The 20,900-nt window shown below is 42.4% G+C and overlaps 1 protein-coding gene across 4 annotated transcripts in view; it reads right to left on the bottom strand.

The window, feature by feature from the left end:
• Positions 1-507: 507 nt before the first annotated feature.
• LOC126172103 (Golgi reassembly-stacking protein 2) overlaps positions 508-20,900 on the bottom strand; it is a 66,616-nt gene continuing 46,223 nt past the window's right edge. For all 4 annotated transcript variants that reach the window (XM_049920854.1, XM_049920855.1, XM_049920853.1 and 1 more), the window contains exons 6-8: positions 19,996-20,083; positions 12,304-13,003; positions 508-1,281 (exon numbers count right to left, since the gene is read on the bottom strand). In XM_049920854.1, the coding sequence (XP_049776811.1) occupies positions 1,154-1,281; positions 12,304-13,003; positions 19,996-20,083 (916 nt within the window). In that variant the 3' untranslated portion in view covers positions 508-1,153. The remainder of the gene's footprint in view (positions 1,282-12,303; positions 13,004-19,995; positions 20,084-20,900) is intronic.

Genomic DNA, 20,900 nt, shown 5'->3' with positions numbered 1-20,900 from the left:
AAGTTAATGGTGGTGCCATCAACAACAAATTTCATTAACACATCATTTTGGGAAAAGGGGAGGAGGACTGATGAGTGGGAGGGGAAGGGGGATGGAGGGTTGGGGGGATGGAGGGAGGGGGAGGGGTGCAGGAGGGGGGAGAGAGGGAGGTGGGGTGGGGGGAGAGAGGGAGAGGGGGGAGGGGGAGAGAGGGAGAGGGGAGAGGGGGGAGGGAGGTGGGGGGAGAGAGGGAAAGGGGGGAGGGAGGTGGGGGAGAGGGAGAGGGGGGAGGGAGGTGGGGGGAGAGAGGGAAAGGGGGGAGGGAGGTGGGGGAGGGGGAGGGAGAGAGAGAGGGGGGAGGGAGAGGGGGGCAGGGGGAGAGAGAGGGAGAGAGAGAGAGAGAGAGAGAGAGAGAGAGAGAGAGAGAGAGAGAGAGAGAGAGCGCATTTAGCATTACCCATTTGAAAAATGTATTAAATATAATCGCTTCTCTAGCTAATGAAAGGATATATTTAACAATTCAGCATGGACGGGAAAATGAAGTTATGCATTACTGCCAATTAAAATCTAATACATTTGCTGGCTCATGTACGTTTGATGAATATGAAAGAGCCTAAGTCAGTACCAGAACCTCACTGACACATTCAATACACAAAGCATGAATTAAAATATGTATGAAATGAAATAAAACATTTGTATCTGCTAAATAAATTAATTTTGATGGCTATTTATTCTGATACATATGACAGAATATAATCTCCATATCATATGTTTCATCAACTTCTTGCTTCGTACAATGTGCCAGTGAATGCCATAATTCTTAAAGCGAACAAGCATGCATACTTGTAACTATAATATGATACATACAAAGATAAAAACATTAATAAACAACAAATTAAGTTTTATAATTTCATTACAGATTACAACACTGTCAATTCCCACAAAAGAAATTCCTTTTTAATGAGGCACTGTTTATTTTTTTTATATTCACAGTCCAGCAATCCCTGGCAGCATAAGAGACATTCAGTATCTATCAATATTTTCAACCCTTTGTAATAACTTTTCTCCTTGTACGTCACTCGAAGAAAGATCACTTCTATCACAGAAATGCAAAGGTGAGAAGCTGTGTCATCCAAAATTCCCAAATGACAATTTCAAGATTAACAGGAGCCATCTACTGAGGAGGAGGAAGGCCCTCAAATGCTGCAAGTGGTATAGAAGCTGACACCGTTATAGGTGGCATCCCAGGTAGTGATATTGGTGTTGTCACAACTGGCATTCCAGGTATACTCGGTCCACCACCTGTAACAAATTACACACAGTTCACTACACACATTAATTATCACAGCTCATGTAGAGGTGATAACAGAAGATATATTCTCAATTCTTTTGTTTCTAGTATATCATTACAGAGTAACAAACTTAGTTTGCTGCCCCAGTTACATTAGAGGCTGTATTGCAATCACTTAGAATGTGTGTTCATACCAGTGTTGATGCTTTTAATCGGTGACATGTTTGTAAACAAAATGTTTCAACCTAGTTGTTAATACATGGCCATGATATAATTGGCCTCTTATGGCATTTATCAGAAACGTGATGATGTTACAGAAAACAAGTGCAGTGATGACTAAGGAAACTATCGCACTGTGAATGATTTCAAGACAGTTGCACATATACTACTTGTGGTTCAGCGTATCCTCATGAAATACAATGACAAAAATTCACAAACTGACTGGAGTGTCCTCACTCCCAGGTGCAACAGTATTGAGGGAACTAATATATTTGTCAACATGTTTAAAATACAGCTGAATATCGTCTTGCCTGTTTGCCACCAGCCTTGGATTCTGATAATGATATGATATGATATATCATTCTATGTACAGAAACAAATAAAGGCATATGAAATAAAACTGGAAACAAACATTGTTATTGAATTCCACTGCACAATAAACAGTTTTCGAGATTCGGTAATGTTAACACAGACAACAGTGTGCAATTGTACAAAATTATGCAATTACAGAAGTTCCACTAAAACAGATCTGGTCCATTTGACTCTGACTGACTGGTCACCGGTAAAACACTGCCCACAGGACTAAGTGAAAGGCGCACAAGTGGTTGAAACAGAGAAGACTGACAGAAATACTGGAGGAAAATAAAAAAAACCGTAATGTATAGTAGATTACAATTTCAGTATGGGCGCAGTTGACTGTTTGACATGTTACTGAGCTCAGTGGGATCAGTGCATAAGACTGTTAAATGGTACAAGAAATATTTTTTCACATTCTGGATTTGTGCATTCTAAATGCTCATGCTCTCCACTGGTTGGTAACAGGGCGAAAAATGGCACTCACAGAGTTTCACCTTTCTCTCGTAAGGGAGACTGTAGAAAAATATGTCACAGAATGGAAAAAAAGCTGGTAGGGGAAGGTGCTACGACGACAAGAACCATATGCAATTCACAGGGAGACATTTTCCATTATCGCGAGTGAACATTCGCAGGAAAGTATGCTAATGTGGAGATGCGTGGTTTGCACGAAAAAGAAAAGTGCGCAGGGAAACAAGATACCAATGCAAAACTTGCAATGTTCCGTTATGTATTGTACCCTGCTTTGAGACTTATCATACAAAGAACCATTACTAATCATTGGGAACTAAATCTGAGAAAATTTATTGACGCTTCTGGGAAAAAAAAGAGGCAAAAATGTAAAAAGAATTATAAATCTATTTTTAACTTCGCCAGTGCTGGTTACTGGCATATGAATGGACTTGGTGATTGAGATGGCGCAAATGTACTGTGGCAAATGTAATAATGATGAGTACATTGCGCCAGTATAAAAAAAACCATATATTAATCTACATACAATACATTTAAATTATTAATAAGTAACATGGGTGACAGTTATATTTTTTTATCCTTGGTAGTACAAATATAGATCACATTCAGTCTATTTGTGCAAAACCTGTTTTCTGTAACTGATTCAAATGCCTTTGATCAACGAGAAACAACATGCCAAAGTTAAAACTCTGTTCTCAGTGCAATTTCTCTTGCTACTTTGCCTCTGTTGTTAGCCAATATTGGAAATTAAATTCATTGCTCTGTGGGGGGCTTAAAATTTGTTGTTCGAATGAGACTGGCTTTGAAGCATTAATAGAAAATGGTATTAGTAAAAGTAGTATCAAATCACCTGCTTTCATCTTTTCATAAAAATCAACATCTTTTTGACTAATTTGTAGATTATTGGAAAATAGTAGGGGAATAAAAATTTTTATTCCTTATTGTTGTGCTGTCAATCTATATCAATCTAAATTTCATTTTCATCATGGGTTCACTCTACTTGATATGCAAATCCGAAGTTTACATTGTTTTCAGGCCTGATTTTTGTGCCCAACTTTCATTCCAGTTATATAGCTTGGTATGTTTTACAGGGCATACCATTTTTAGCAAAATCAGGGCAATAAAGACCACATTTTTGACATTTTTACAAAATCTTTAACTTTGCACTTAATTCATTCAGTACTGGAAAGTGCTCTGGAAATGAAACTTTGTATTTAAGAACCTTATGTTGTTGGGCTACTACCTTCGCAAAGCATTAGTTCAGGAGATGCAAAAAGCCAAACTTCGAAATTTTTTCGAGTACCTACTTGTTTGGCCGATTTATCTACAATTTTCTGGCTAAATATGGCTAGTAAAATTTTTTTCATTATTATTCTTAAGAGAACGCATAAAGTTGTACGAGATGGGCACATCTGATTTCTTTACAAGAACTATTGCCCAAGATATTACAGCCCAAAGTTGTCAAAAATTCACGCTGGCTCTGTGCCAGTCGTAATCAGCCAAGAAGTATTCAGCACAGGGCAGGTTGGGCAGCGTGGGCCGATCTGGTCCCAGTGACGGCTCTGAGGGCAGGCAGGCAGCGTGCCAGTAGCCGGATTACGCAGCAGGACGTGGCGCCTCAGTGTGCCAAGCAGATGGTGTGCCTCCAGCAGTCAAAGGGTTAAGTAACACGGTTTGTGGACATATGCAATAAATTTTCCACATATCAAACAAGAACTATGTAGAATTCAAAATGGACTCAGCCCACTGCCCATTTAAGAAACTCAAATCTACAGACTATGGAGACTAAATTGCCACAAATTCAAAAAGTGTTGTACAGTTGTCTTGTTAATAAAATGTGTGTATGGAACTTTTTCTCCCCTAAATCATGGACCCTGCTGAGATGGAACGGTTTGTTTGTCTCAGCTGCACCACAGGTAAAATGAAATCAGGGAGGTATCTGTGATGACAGACTAAACATGGTTGCTGAAGAGCAACAGCAGGAGTTTCTTCTCAGTGATCTGATCTTCTAACACTAGTAAACATAGTCTCACTACGTTGGTACCCCAAACATTTGCAAGGAAGGGAAAACTATGGCTATTATACCTCCTAGGGGACCTGCAGCTCTACTATGTAAAATATTCGAGAGATCAAATTGTCTCCCATAAATGTGTCTGTATGGAAACTACTCAAGATTCTTAGCAGAAACAAAAGTGGTATTCTACAGAATAATGTATGGAATGTTAAATCTCTTAATTGTTAGTTCGGTTAGAGAACTCAAAAAGAGAAATGGATAGCCTGAATCTAGCAATAATGAGGATCAGTGATGCAAACAGGAAGAAGACCAGGAATTCTGGTTGGGTGAGTACATGGATATCAATGGAACTAAAATAAGAGAAAAACAAGAGTATGTATGATAATGAAAAAGAAAACAGGAATGCAGGGTATGAGGATACCATTGGCACCTTCCTCACATAAAATAAATACAGTGGTGGTTGTAAATCAAACCTGAAACTTAACATCTCAGAGAGCACAAAACCACACTGATAGCAACTGGGCCCCGATGCTATATGTGAGTAGGACTTCAAAGGTTCTTGCCACGAAACTAAAGTGTGTGCGAGCACCATGAATATGAGCAGAATGCAACTGAATGCTGTTCCTACTCACTTGCAATTACACCAGAGGGAATTCACATTTGCTTTGTTCACTCTGGTGTAAACCGTGTTCACAGATGCAAGAGAAGAAACTAGACAATGAAGGAGTGTGATAAACATGTCGTTTGTGAAAAAATTTGAATGTTTACGTTTATATGGACGGATTGTAGTTGTGTCAGTGATAATTAAGAGACAGTCATTCTACCATCAGTGAAATGGATGAAGGACATTTTGAATTGATATTTGGATTTATAATTTTTTATGTTAACATGAAGATTATTATTTTGTGTGTATGGTTCTGACAAACACTTGAGATGTTAGATTTAATTTATGTAAAAAAAACTTTATAAATGCAGCAAATGAAGCATGCAAAAGGGAATGGTTTTCAGAGAAATTGCAAAAATGGCAAAGCAGGAATGGCTAGAACAGAAACGCAAAGCTGCAGAAGCATAAATACTACGCTAACAATGTCAAGACAAATACACTACACTAATGATATCAACACCACTGCCCACTGCAAACCTGAATGCCACCTAATGGCACTGTGGGCATGTGAGGGAGGATGGAACATATATACTATGTGATAAAAAGTATCCGGACACCCCCAAAATCTGTTTTTCATATTAGTTGCATTGTGATGCCACCTACTGCCAGATACTCCATATCAGTGACCTCACTAGACATCATGAGAGAGAAGAATAGAGCACTCCGTGGAACTCACCGACTTTGAATGTGGTCAGGTGGCTGGGTGTCACTTGTGGGTCATTCCATGTCAGTTCAACCAGGGGCTCCAGCTCATAGTCTCAGATTTGATTGAAATTCAGTACACTAATTCTACCATGTGTGGAACACTCATGTACAAAGTATTAGTTTCCCCTGCCAATTATTATGACTTGTGAAAGAAGGTGGCATGACCCGGAAATTGCAACCCGCATCTGGCAATCTATCTTCAGACCCAACTTCAGGTCTTAATAGCTTTGAAACTATTCCGCACAGTCCAGTGAAATTTTTACAACGCAATAACATCCACTTAGAGAACACACTCTATGAATCAAAACACCAACAACATGTTTCTGGGGGGAAATAAAAAATTCCAAAATGTGATTTGAAAAATGTAATACATTAAGAGGTACATATTGTAGGTGCCCTCTATGCCAAATATAATTCACTCAAAAAGGGTATAATTTTTTTTGTGGTAAGCTTAATGTGGCCTGAACACACACACAACTCATCTTGCCCATATCAGTCTCACAGAGTTACATGCACACAAAATTTGAAAAATTACCTGAAAAACATGGATTTTCTAAGTGTGGTAGCACAAAAGGAACAAGTGGTATCCAAGCCAAATTTCAAGCACTGCATAAGTAGACCATAATATAATATGTGGCAAAATTTCAACTTATTATTGCAAGGCATTTGTGTACAATAATTGTTGACAGAGATGTATTTGGTTATGTTTCTTTTAACACGATTTAGCAAATAATAGTGATGAAGCAGACAGATTGTTTCAGATAAAGCTGCAGCAATTGTTGGGAACCATTAAGCAACAGAAAGTTAAAGAATGGTAGTTTTCAGGGACAGAATGAGTCATTGTTAGGCAGGAACAACAAAGGAAACAAGCAACAATTACAGGTTACTCATGTTTTTAAGATTCTAGTACAGACTGATCAATACTGTTGTGGAAAGTCAGTATGGAGGCAGGAGACTGTACTAGTGGTGCTTTTGTTCAAGCAAGCTGCAGTATTGGTAGAGCAGAAGCATCTGAATGTCATAAAACAACATATGGAACAAAATGTGGCATTCGCTTTGTACTGTATGATCTGGATGAATCGGACCAAGATTTGTTGCTATGGAGATCTGGGATACACCCTGTGGGCACAAGAAGTACTGTTCCAGGAAACTTTAGTGTTTGTTATCATCATATGAAGAGAGATTGCTAGATGCGGGTTGCAATTTCCGGGTCACGCCACCTTCTTTCACAAGCCATAATTCTGGAACTAATTGGCAGGAGAACTTAAAAGTTTGTACATGAATGTTCCACACTTGGTAGCATTGGTGTGCTAAATTTCAGCCAAATCTGAGACTACCAGCGGGAACATTTTCTCAAATTGGTTGAACTGACGTGGAATGACCCTTGTGTCATACGTCTGTAAGCGAGATTTCCACACTCCTGAACATCCCTAAGTCCACTGTTTCTGATGTGATAGTGAAATGGAAATGTAAAGGGACACGTAGAGGACAAAAATGTACAGGCTGACTTTGTCAGAATCCACTGCAAGTGCTATGACAGTCAGGCAGGAGGTGAGTAAAACTTGGGATTTCATGGTTGAGCAGCTGCTCATATGCCACACATCACGCTGGTGAATGCTAAACGATGCCTCACTTGGTGTAAGGAGTGTAAAAAGTTGGACAATTTAACATTGGAAAAACACTGTGTGGAGTGATGAATCACAGTACACAATGTGGTGATCCGATGGTAGGCTGTGGGTATGGCGAATGCCCGGTGAACATCATCTGCCAGCATGTGTAGTGCCAAAAGTAAAATTTGGAGGTGGTGGTGTTATAGTGTGGTTGTGGAGTGGTTACATGACAATAACATCCCTGTAATGGACTAGCCTGCACAGAGTCCTGACATGAATCCTATAGAGCACCTTTGGGATGTTTTGGAATGCCGACTTCGTAACAGGCCACACAGACCGACATCAACACCTATCCTCAGTGCAGCACTCTGTGAAGAATAGGCTGCCATTCCCCAAGAAACCTTAAAGCACCTGAATGAACATATGCCTGTGAGAATGGAAGCTGTCATCAAGGATAAGGGTGGGCCAACACCATATTGAATTCCAGCATTACTGATAGAGGGTGCCACAAACTTTCAAGTCATTTTCTGCCAGGTGTCTGGATACTTTTGATCACACAGTGTATATACACACAGATACAGCAGAGAAGAATGGGGAATTGTTCTTGTGACAACATAGATTGGAATAGGCAAAATCCACTGACATAAGCAATAGTGAAAAAAAGGCATATTGTTATGGGTCTGCACTGGGAACAAGCATTTCAGAAATGGTCAAGGTGACACTGTTAATGTGTTATTGTCATGAAAATCTATGGAATGTAGCTGAAGAATGATGAATGACAAGTAGGTGGAAATCTGACAAAGCATTGAGAGCTCTAAGTTGAAATAATGCACCTGGGGCATGTGACATTCCTTCAGAATAATTATGATCCTCATAACAAATCATCGCAAAACTGTTTCACCTAGTATTTAGGATATAAGAGACTGTCGAAAACCTCAGATTTCAAGAATAATGTAACATACTTAAACACAAATTACCTAAGAATGGAACAGCTGGTAGAATCTGATCTTCTAAAAGCTGATATGGTGGAAGATCAATGGAAGAACAACAACCTACATTTAAGCATTTGTAAACTTAGAAAAAGCTGCTGACTGGGATATACTAGGGAAATTGTAAAGTTAGTGGGGACAAAATACAAAGAGCAACAGGTTATCTAAAACTTGCACAGACAACAATCTGCAGTTCTATGAGTTGAATACAGAGAGAGAGAGCCTTATTCAATACGTACATCTGGCAAGCAGTAAATGAAACAAAGGACAAATTTGTAACAGGAGTTAGCATTCAGAAAGGAGAGATAAAGACTTTAAGGTTTCCAATAACATTTTAATTCTATCAGACATGGCAAATGACTTTAAAGACCTGTGGAACAGAATGTGTTGTGACTAAGAGATGAAGAACAACAAAAGTAATCAAGTGTAATCAAACTGAATCAGGCTATGCTGGGAGACTCAGATCAAAAAATTAGAACTAAAACTTGTAAAGACGTTTTACTATTTTGACAACACAATAACTTACGGCTGATTTAAAGAGGACGTAATAACACAAACCGGCAATAGCAGTAAAAACATTTGTGAAAAAGTTAGATTTGTTAACAAATTTAAGGGATGAGATGTCTTTTTCTGAAAGTAATTATGGAGATATTGAGGCAGTTCGAATTTCTGCAGTGCAGCCTTATACAGAAGTGACAGTGAACAATATGCAGTACAGACAAGGGGAGAAAGAAACTTCTGAAATGTTGTACAATGAATCTGGCCCATCCAGCAAGTCTCCCCTGACCCAGGGTTCTGGGCGACTTTTCCAAAATCTACCCCTTTTCTTAAATCTCACTTTTTTCCCCTTCAAACCTCTACCTTCCCTTTCAAGCCTTCTGCCAGACAAAGGAACCATTGGCTCTAAAAGTTAGCAATCTTTAAAACCTTTCCTGTGTGTGTTCTCCTGCCATTTCTTGTGAGTGGATTTGTTTTAACTCTACAGTTACATTATATTTAAATTTTGAAAGGTTGTGTTGCAGATGAATGCTAAAATGTAGATGGTTATATCAACTAACTTATGATGAGGCAATGATTTGAATTGAGACTGAAGAAATCATCATACATTAAGGCCCAGTGGGTGGTGAGAACAAAACACATATTGTAATTCCAGTTCCCACCTGCAGAGTTCTGAAAAATTGGAATCAAGGGGGAGAATCCAGATGGTACATGTGGTAAACCAGGCACTGAAGTCATAACTATCATGTTATTGAGCATGCTCTGCAACATCATATTGCATGTTGCCAATATACACCCTCTACCTATGCCCATTCATCATCATAACTGCCAACTTGGTGGTAGTCATACCAATGCAGAAGGTCAGGCGTTGTTTGCATAGCAGCTGGTACACAAAATATATCATTTCACAGGTGGCTCTCCCTTTGATAGTATAGGTTTTGCTAGTTACAGGACTGGTATAGGAGGTAGGAAGATGCACAGGGCAAGCCCTACAGCGGTAGGAGCCATAGGGTATCACAATGGATGCAGGAGCATAGGGTGTGATCAGGATATTGCTGAGAATGAGGGGTTGGGGTGGGGGGCAATTCTAAGTGTATGGTGGGCAAAATGTCAGACAGCAAGGACCTACCTCATTTCAGGGCATAATTTTAGGAAGTCATAACCTTGTCAAAGTAGTTGACAAATACACTCCTGGAAATTGAAATAAGAACACCGTGAATTCATTGTCCCAGGAAGGGGAAACTTTATTGACACATTCCTGGGGTCAGATACATCACATGATCACACTGACAGAACCACAGACACATAGACACAGGCAACAGAGCATGCACAATGTCGGCACTAGTACAGTGTATATCCACCTTTCGCAGCAATGCAGGCTGCTATTCTCCCATGGAGACGATCGTAGAGATGCTGGATGTAGTCCTGTGGAATGGCTTGCCATGCCATTTCCACCTGGCGCCTCAGTTGGACCAGCGTTCGTGCTGGACGTGCAGACCGCGTGATACGACGCTTCATCCAGTCCCAAACATGCTCAATGGGGGACAGATCCGGAGATCTTGCTGGCCAGGGTAGTTGACTTACACCTTCTAGAGCACGTTGGGTGGCACGGGATACATGCGGACGTGCATTGTCCTGTTGGAACAGCAAGTTCCCTTGCCGGTCTAGGAATGGTAGAACAATGGGTTCGATGACGGTTTGGATGTACCGTGCACTATTCAGTGTCCCCTCGATGATCACCAGTGGTGTATGGCCAGTGTAGGAGATCGCTCCCCACACCATGATGCCGGGTGTTGGCTCTGTGTGCCTCGGTCATATGCAGTCCTGATTGTGGCGCTCACCTGCACGGCGCCAAACACGCATACGACCATCATTGGCACCAAGGCAGAAGCGACTCTCATCGCTGAAGACGACACGTCTCCATTCGTCCCTCCATTCACGCCTGTCGCGACACCACTGGAGGCGGGGTGCACGATGTTGGGGCGTGAGCGGAAGACGGCCTAACGGTGTGCGGGACCGTAGCCCAGCTTCATGGAGACGGTTGCGAATGGTCCTCGCCGATACCCCAGGAGCAACAGTGTCCCTAATTTGCTGGGAAGTGGCGGTGCGGTCCCCTACGGCACTGCGTAGGATCCTACGGTCTTGGCGTGCATCCGTGCATCGCTGCGGTCCGGTCCCAGGTCGACGGGCACGTGCACCTTCCGCCGACCACTGGCGACAACATCGATGTACTGTGGAGACCTCACGCCCCACATGTTGAGCAATTCGGCGGTACGTCCACCCGGCCTCCCACATGCCCACTATACGCCCTCGCTCAAAGTCCGTCAACTGCACATACGGTTCACGTCCACACTGTCGCGGCATGCTACCAGTGTTAAAGACTGCGATGGAGCTCCGTATGCCACGGCAAACTGGCTGACACTGACGGCGGTGGTGCACAAATGCTGCGCAGCTAGCGCCATTCGACGGCCAACACCGCGGTTCCTGGTGTGTCCGCTGTGCCGTGCGTGTGATCATTGCTTGTACAGCCCTCTCGCAGTGTCTGGAGCAAGTATGGTGGGTCTGACACACCGGTGTCAATGTGTTCTTTTTTCCATTTCCAGGAGTGTACATTCAAAGGGCAGTATAGTACTGAGTGACAAGAGGTGTATTCATCAGTTGCTTCTTGGACAGATCAGCAGTACAAGGCTTGGATGGAGTGGCCCGGAAAATCTGCTTTTGAACAAGATTAGTGGATCCAGTGAAAGATGAGATGAGAATGTAATGCTGTACAGTGTCTGGATCTGAACACATGTTTGCCACGAATGCCAAAACTGTATGGGAGGAAATATTTGATGTGATATCACGAGTACTGAAGGCTTTGACTACAGTGAATGTTTAGAACAATCACAAAGGCAAACAGTTTTGCTGGATCATGGACTTACTGGGAGTACATCAAAATTCACACTGATTTGCTACATAGGGAAATGTTGCAAAGTGACACTGTATGAGTCAGAATGATGATATACAGTAACAAGTTGTGTGTGGCTCTACAGCAGTGTCGAAACAACAATTAAAGTTTGTGATAAAAAAAAACACACACACTCTGTAAGCATGCGGTGAAAAAGATTTAATACCTAAAATACTGTTGCAGCATAGAAACATTTCTCACACTGCATTATATATAATCTTTACAACAGTTATTGCCCAAGGACTCCTCTTTAGTTACATTATTTTGAAAATTATAAAAATGTTGAAAAAATAACAATAATCAGAAGAACACACAAAACGTATTTTGTTAGAACAAGTACATTTTTGCTTTGTACAGATTTAAGTATTGCTTTGTACAAATTTAAGTATGATTCATACAAAGTTTTTAATTGTCATGTAGCTTAAGCATTCATTTTCTGTCTATTTACACAATGTATCAAGAGCAACTACAGTGCAAACATCTAAGCAAATTAAAGAAGAAATAATCAAAACTATATCAGATTAAAGCAGATGCTCATACAAGGTGACATGTCACTTACTTGCTGCTAGAGTTGTTGCTGATCTGGCAACTGATGGTAAAACACCACTTGCTGTTGCTGCTGTCTCAATACCACTGCGAGGTGGCATAGCAGGCATCGGAGCTGTGGGTGGTGGTACTGTGAAAAGGTGTGCTGTTGACTGCGGAGGCACTTTGTAGTCCGATACTGTAAATGGAGCTGGTCGATAGCCAGATGGTTGTGATGCAGGATATGTTACTCCCTGTGCACCTATTGTTCCCTGCATTCCTGTGTTTAGCATTTGGATATTATTAATTTGTTGGCTTGTATTGAGTGTTGTTGGGACAGATGTTCCTTGATAACTAGGGCCAAGGCCTGTAGAAACAACTGTTGGTTGGTAAGTGGAATCTGAGATAACTGAAGGTTGATAGACTGTAGAATTTGGTGAAGGAACTGTGATAGGTAACCTCTGTTCAATGCTGTGCGAAACAGAGAGTGGGGACATTTGGTATTCAGATGTTGTAGATGGTGGCATTGATGTAAGACTGCCACTCTCTTGGTGGTGAGGTGTCGCAAAAGGCTGCATTCCTGATGTGGACACTGTAGCCTGAGTCTTTCCAGATTCTGGCGACACAGTGTCACTGAATATTGGGGCTGCACTTGCTATTGACGGCTGTGCACCTGGACTAGCTGCACCGCCTGGCACGGTAGTCCTAGTTGCAGCTGTAGTTGCAGGTGAAGCCTATGGAAAACAAAAATCATGTATTTAGAATTTGCCTAAAGTGACACATACACATGCCCTTGTGCACACCCACATGCACACATGCTCTTTCTGCAAGTTGATGATTCATCATCAAACAAAACATTTTACTTCTTAGGACATGCTATATATAAACCTCAAACGGCAAATTTACTGAAGCAAAATAAAAAAATGATGAGACCGAAATGGGTACATTGCTAGTCCCCTTAAAGATGACAGAGAGGCACAACAAAAAGACTGTTACACACTGAGCTTTTTCTGAAAACACACACACACACACACACACACACACACACACACACACACACACACACATTCAAGTGCACACATAACCGCTATCTCTGACCAGACTGCAACTGTTGTGTTGAACAAAGGCACCAATGAGGAACAGGGCAGAGAGGTGGGAGGGGCCAGTATGGGTGGGGCCAGTATGGGTGGGGGGGAAAGAAGCACGCAGGGATTAGAAGGCGGTAGGATAAGGCTGCCAAGGTAGTGTCTGGACGGTGTGGGGGAGGAAGTGGAGCAGAAAAAAAGAAGAGCACAGAGGGGGAAAAAACTGCTGTGCGCATTGATAGAGTGATGCACAATGACAATGAGGTGGCATGAATTGGGAGGTGGTTATACGACAGAAGGGGTCGAAACTGTTGGGTGGAGAGTGTGGGGACAGTAGAATATCGTAGGTTGAGGTTCGGACAATTTCAGGAGCAGAAAATGTATTGTAGTTCAGAAAAGTTGTGGTGGAGGAAGGATCCAGATGGTCCAGTTTGTGAAACAGCCACTGAAATCAAGCATGTTATGTTCAGCTGCACAGTGTGCTGCAGGATAATCTGCCATGCTCCCGACCACACTTTGGCAGTGACCATTCATCCTGGTGTATAACTGGGTGGTACTCATACCAACACAGAAAGCTGTGTACTACTTGCAGGAGAGCTGGTAAATGACAAGGCTGCGTTCACAGGTGGCTTGGCTTCTGATGGGGTAGGGTAAGCCTGTGACAGAACTGGAATAGGAAGTGTTGGGTGGGTAGATTGGGCAGGTCTTGCACCTGGGTCTTCCACAGTGGTATGATACATGGCATCGAGAGTGTCATAGGGATGGACTAGGATGTTGTGGAGGATGGGTGGGTGATGGAACATCATTTTATGAGGGGGTGATTAGGGTCTTGAGTTGGATGTCCCTCATTTCAGGGCATGACGATAGATAATCAAAAGCCCTGACAAGGAATGTGGTTCTGTTGTTCTAGTTCAGGGTGGTATTGGGTGACGAAGGGGAACTCCTGTGTAGCTGGTTCTTGGAGATGGTGGGAAGATTGGGAGTGTATGGTGGTATGGGATGGGAAATCTTTGTGGCTTAGGTCTGGGGGATAGTGAGTGTCTGTGAATGCCTTTGGAGACCTTCACCATACTGGGCATGAGAGTTCTTGTCACTGTAGATATGCCATCCCTGAGCATCCAAACTGTATATGGAAGGGATTTTCTGAAGTGGAAAGGATGGCAGCTGTCGCAGTGCAGGTACTGTTGGTGGTTGATTGGGTTAATGTGGACAGAGGCATGGATGGAAGCATCAGGGAGGTGGTGGTCAATGTTGAGAAGGTGGCATGCTGGGTTGAGAAGGACCAAATGAAGCAGATGGGAAAGAAGGTGTTGAGGTTATGAAGGAATGAGGAAAGGGTGTCTTGGCCCCAAGTCCACATTGTGAAGATACCATCAGTGGACCTGAACCAGACCAAGGGTTTGGAAGGCTCAGAATGTTTTCTCTAGATGGGCCATAAACAAGATGGCGTAGGAGGGTGAGATGTGGATGCCGCTGTACGTGTGCAGATTTGTCTGTATACCTTCTCTTCGTAAAAAAACAGTTGTATGTTAAGATGAAGTTAGTAAGGTTGAGGTAGTGGATTTGAGTCTGAAGGACATTGGGATAGGTGGCGTTTAATGGTGGCAAGACTATGGCCATGAGGAATGGTGGTGTATAGGGAAGTGATGTCAATGTTGAGAGTATGGATCCAGGAGGTATAGCAGAGGGGATGGTGGAGAGTCTGAGAAGAAAATGATGTGGGAGGTTAGATTCTGGGCAATTGGTTAGAGGTGTTGGTCAATGAGGGCCAAAATGCTTTCAGTGGGTGGGGGCACAATAACCAGCTGAAAGGGATTGTACAGGCTTGTTGGGTTTGTGGATTTTGGGGAGCACATATAAGGTAGCTGTGTGGTGTGTCACAGGAGTGAGGAGGAAACACGATTCAGGGGAGACGTTTTGGGGAGGGCCATGCTGGACTTCTGGGATTGTAACACTCTGGCAAGGTTCATAGGCAGGGGAGTCAGACAACTGGCAGAGGCCTCCCGTCTAGTATACACTGTGATGATGATGATGACAGTGGCAGAACCTTTGTCTGCTTGTAGAATGACTAGATTAACATCTGTTTTGAGGCTGTGTATAGCTATCCTTCCTTCTGCCAAAAGGTGGTTGTTCTTAGTAAGGGTCTTGGGGAAGGATGGTGAGGCCATGACGGATGTAAGAAATTCCTGGAAACTGAACAGGGGATGGTTAGATGGGACGGGGTTGGGGAGGATCACATTTGGATGGTAGTATGAAGTGGGAGACACAGGGTTCAATGTTGGGGTTAGGTCGGCTTTTGCTGGAGGGATTGGTGGTAAGGAAGTGTTTCCACTGCAGGTAAAAAAGTGTTTTCACACCCTCTCCCCTGAATCCATTTCTGTCCTCACCCCTGCAACAATGCGCACACATGCTCCCCAAAATCAACAATCCCCAGAAATCCTGGACACCCCATTGTAGTTCGTTATTGTGCCCCACTGAGAATTTCAGCCCTTGCTGACGAACACCTCCAACCATTTGGCCAAAATCTAGTCTTCCATGACAAAGATATCAACCACATCCTTTACCGAATCTCCATCATCCCCACCCCTTTATCTCCTGGCTTTCTACTCATCACAGGTGACACCACTTCCCTATAAACCAACATCCCTCCTGCCCACGGTCATGCTACTGAAAACTCTTCTCTCCCAGTGTTCTCCAGCCTCTAAACCCACTATCTCATTACTCATACATTGTACTAACTTTATTTTAACAGAGAACTAGTACTCCTTCGAAGAGAATGTATACAAGCAAATCTGTGGCACAGCCATGGATGCCTGCATGGCACCCTCCTATGCAAACCTGTTTATGGGCCATCTAGAGAAAACCTTCCTAGCCAACCACAACCCCAAAACCCTGGTATGGCTCAGGTTCATTGATGATATATTCATGAGCTGGACTCAGGGCCAACACACCCTATCCTCATTCCCTCACAACTCCAAACCCTTCTCTCCCAATCACTTCACCTAGTCATCCTCAACCCTTGGGTCACATTCTGAACGCTGATCACCTTGAATCTGATGGCTCCATCCACACCTCTTTTTACATTAAACCCATTAACCACCAACAGTTCCTGTATTTTAACAGCTGCCATCCCTCCCCACACCAAAAATTCACTCCCATACACCCTGCTCACTCAGGAGCACCCCCTTCACCATCCAATACCACACCAGACTAACAGCTGAATTACATCCCTCGTTGGGGCTTTAATTATGTATCATATCATCATGCCCTAAAATGAGAGAGATCCTACCAAAGATCCTCTCGCTCCCACTAAAGTGGTGTTCCATTGTCCACCCAACCCCCACAACACCCTACTCCATCACTGTGCCACTCCCTATTTCCCAACCTTGTCACAGTGCTCACATTCCTGTGGGAGACCCAGGTACAAGACCTACCCAATCCATTCTCCCAGTACTTCCCATTCCAGTCATCCACAAGGTTATTCTACTCAATTAGAGACCGGGTCACCTGTCAAAGCAGCCAAGTCATATACCAGCTCTACTGTAATCACTGCACAGCTTTTTATATTGCTATGACAACCAACCAGCCATCAAACTGGACCATCCTTTGGCAAAACATACAGTTAAAAATAACATGATTGATTTCAATAGCTGCTCCCCTCCACCACCATATTTTCTGACGTGCACGTGGGAGTTATCCTTACATTCACTGCTCCTGAAAATATCCCAGTGTCAACCTAACCTAACCTAAGCTACTGTCCCTGCATCCTCCACCCAACAATTTCCGTCTGCATCGCCTCCCATCCTATCACCTCCTCCCAATTCATGTTCCATCACCCTCATTAGCACCACTCTCTGTCAACGCTCCCAGCAATCTTTTCCCCTTTATGCTCCCCTGCTTTTGCTGTCCTGGTAGCTTTCCCTGCCACCCCCTAGTCCCTGCATGCTCTGTGAAACAGCATCCCCCTAGTCCCTGCATGCTCTGTGAAACAGCATCCCCCTAGTCCCTGCATGCTCTGTGAAACAGCATTCTTCTTTCCCCACCATCCTCCCACCCGTCGGCAGTTCGCTATCCCTCTCCCTTCCCTACTACACTCTGAATGGCCATTACTGTTCAATGCAAAGGCTCTGCAGATCAGTAACAGTCTTTTTGTTGTGCCTGTCTGCAATTAAACATGTTATCCTTACAGTAAGTAGCAATCTATCCTTTTCATAATTTTGTGATATTCCTACTTGGCTGTTTCATTGTTTCATTTATAAACCATGTTCAACTTTCCTAATTATCTATTCTCTCACTTTCTTACCAAGTCACATACAGTTTGAGACAATTTGCAGTGAAGGCAATCTGTTTTGTATGATCTGTAAATTCTTATGAAGTGAGCTTTACATTTTATTTGTTCCAACTGAAGGAGATATTGAAAGAAAGATGAAATAATTTTGAGATAAGACTCAATGTACTACTCAGGTAAGGAGGAAAAAAAAGAAGAACGAACAGAGGACACGATTATTCCAGCAGTAGGAAAATAAGTGCTATAATATTATTCCTCTCGGCTGTAGCTGCAAGAAGTAGAAATGTCCTAAAATGCCAGCACAAAAATGACTATGAGGGTTGGAACTTAGATAGTGGCAACTATTTATTCACAATCGATACAAAGAGTTGCATGTTTGAACCTGTTACTGTCCTTCAAAGTAGTCACCAGCATTGAGTAGAACCCGTTGCCAGCAATGTGGAAGGCGCAGTATACTGTTAGCAGAGCCTGTTCTGTTGATGGTGCGAATGGAGCGGTCTACTGCCTGTTGAATTTCTGGAACAGTTCTGAAGTGAATGCCACAAAATGGTTCCTTCATCTTCGGAATCAAATCGAAGTCACAAGGACTTAGGTCCGGGGAGTATGGTGGATGGTGGAGTACTTTCTAGTCCCACCGACCAAACAGGACATCCACAGCTTGCGCTGTATGCGTCCGCACATTCTCGTGCAAAATGATGGACGAGTTGTGCTGAAAGTGTCGTTGCTTCTTTCGCAAAGCTGATCGCAGGTAATGCTCCAAAAACGAACAGTAATACTATGCAATGATGGTCTGCCGTGGAGGAACATAATGCGTTAGGATAACACCATCACAGATGTACACAAAAATTACCACAACTTTCACCATACTGGGGCTCTGAAGCACTTTCGACTTTTGTGGCGACCCGTAATGATGCCATTCGTTGGATTGGAGTTTCAGTTGTGGCTCGTATGATGTGACCCCTGTCTCATCCAATGTTACAATATGGCGTACGAAAGCCTCTCCGCCGTGCTCATAGTGCTCCAAGTGCGTCTGAGCAGCGTCGTAATGCATCCATTTCTGGAAATTCATGCAGAACCCATCGTGATGCTTGATTTGATTCCAAAGATGAAGGAACCACTTCGTGGCATTCGCTTCAGAACTGTTCCAGAGATTTGACAGGCAGTAGACTGCTCCATTCGCACCATCAACAGAACAGGCTCTGCTAACAGTATACTACACCTTCCACATCGCTGGCAACGGGTTCTACACAATGCTGGTGACTACTTTGGAGAACAGTAACAGGTGCAAACATGTAACTCTTTTGTATCAGTTGTGAATAAATAGTTGCCACCATTTAAGTTCCAACCCTCATACGTTTAATCCTTTCAGCACCAAATACAGTCTAAAACCAGTGAAAAATTTCCATGAAAGTACAAGCCACAATATAATCAAGATGGTGTTGTCATGTCTTACCTTTTCCAAAGTAAAGCAAAGGTTTTAAAATATGTCTGTTAGAAACAGAAAGGAAGGGCCAACAAATGTTATGTGGATTTTCTCTACTGCTGATATGAAGTATCCGCTGTTATACTTCTGAAAAATCTGTTCTGTTTATGTATGGAAAGTAGTAGTATGTTGTCCAGCCAGAATTTTCATTTCAATGCAAGCAATCTTGATGACAATAGAAAAAATAACTGAAATGAGCATGTGTTTGCCAGTCTGGTAGAGTCTGTGTCTCATTTCACAATATTTATGTCAATGACAAACAGTGCCTATCCAAGGGAGAAATATGCGCCAAGAAACAATAAAAGAAGTAAGGAATGGAATTTTAATTTGTAGTACATTTTGTGAATACAATTGTTTTGTGGTAAAGATGTTTTGGATAATATTTGAGTGACAGAATGTGGAAGTTACCAGATTATCCTTGAAAGCTTTAGAGCGTTCCACAACCAGGAACACTCAGCATTTAAGGTGCTGATAGCTTTCACAAGTTACTTCCAATAACAATATCATGCAAAATATGACATAGAAACTGACATAATTGCTACCTGTTGTAGAGCACAGCCTGAAATTTTCAGATATAAAAGATTTTTAATAATAATGTGTGTGTGTGTGTGTGTGGGGGGGGGGGGGGGTCACAAATTTTTTTAGACAATTACAACTGAAAGTACAATCATAGGGCATTTTTCATTTGACCCTTGAATGCATAGCAACTTCTAGGTTAAGCATCAACATAAAACTGAACAAAAGGTATTTAATAGAAGTTAACAACAATTTGAAAACTAGTGGAGACACAGAAGAAGAAATGTACTCTATATTAAAAATTACAATTTCTTTAGTGCCCTATAGCAAACACGGCAAACAGTATCTACTTACAATAGGTGTGACAGGAAGATGTGGTTTGGCTAGGTGACTACGTACTGGAATACGATGCAAATAGCCATATCCAATTCCACAACCCAAGCTGAAAACAAAAACATGAAATAAAATGCATCATACACTAGCTTCTTAATTACATACATAAACACTCCAAACTCCAATATGTTCACCCTTAAGTTTCTACTACGCAAGTTTCAAAGTTGCTCGGCACAGGCTGCAGGGAGACTGTCCAACCACACACCAATGTGAGAAGTACCAGAAATATATGGAACTGCTTGGTTATAGCTGTATGGAAATAGAGAATATGATTCCTACACATTGGGAAACTTTTTGCTATTAATCAAATTTACAGTAGGGAAGTTTCAGTACTCTTAAGTTAAGCCATATTGTACATGATGATGCCAAAGCATGATGAAAATTAGTATCAAATGATTGACTAAATTTCTTAATAGTTCGTAAAATGTAGTTCAAACCTGGTTTTGATCACTCTTATACTTAATGTAAACAACAGAAAATCTGGGATGAATAATAACGTTACAAACTGGGATAGGTCGTTAGTCACTACAGATAAGTCACTGAGCAGCAAATAAGAACGTTTAAAACTAGATTATGGAATTGGACCCAGTCATTATAGTAGTCTCTGGCCACAGATTTCTGACTACAATGAGTAGTGATTTCAGTTTGGGTGGATAATGGGATGCAGTATAGGCGTGGGGTGATGATGCGGAGGGACAGCGGCATAGGGGTGGGGAAAGATGATGATGTGCTGCCTGTGACTGTACAGGGATGTGGTGGGAACAGTATGATGGGTCACTAGGCCACTAGAAGCAGCAGTGAGGAAGGCTGTGCTGGTGTATGGGAAAAGCGGGGAAGTGGGTGGGTGTCAGTAGGGGGGATGGGGT

This window comes from Schistocerca cancellata, chromosome 1, assembly GCF_023864275.1.
Source record: "Schistocerca cancellata isolate TAMUIC-IGC-003103 chromosome 1, iqSchCanc2.1, whole genome shotgun sequence".
Taxonomy (NCBI): domain Eukaryota; kingdom Metazoa; phylum Arthropoda; class Insecta; order Orthoptera; family Acrididae; genus Schistocerca; species Schistocerca cancellata.
Note: the sequence above shows the minus strand (reverse complement) of the source record. Positions and strands in the feature narration are given on the sequence as shown.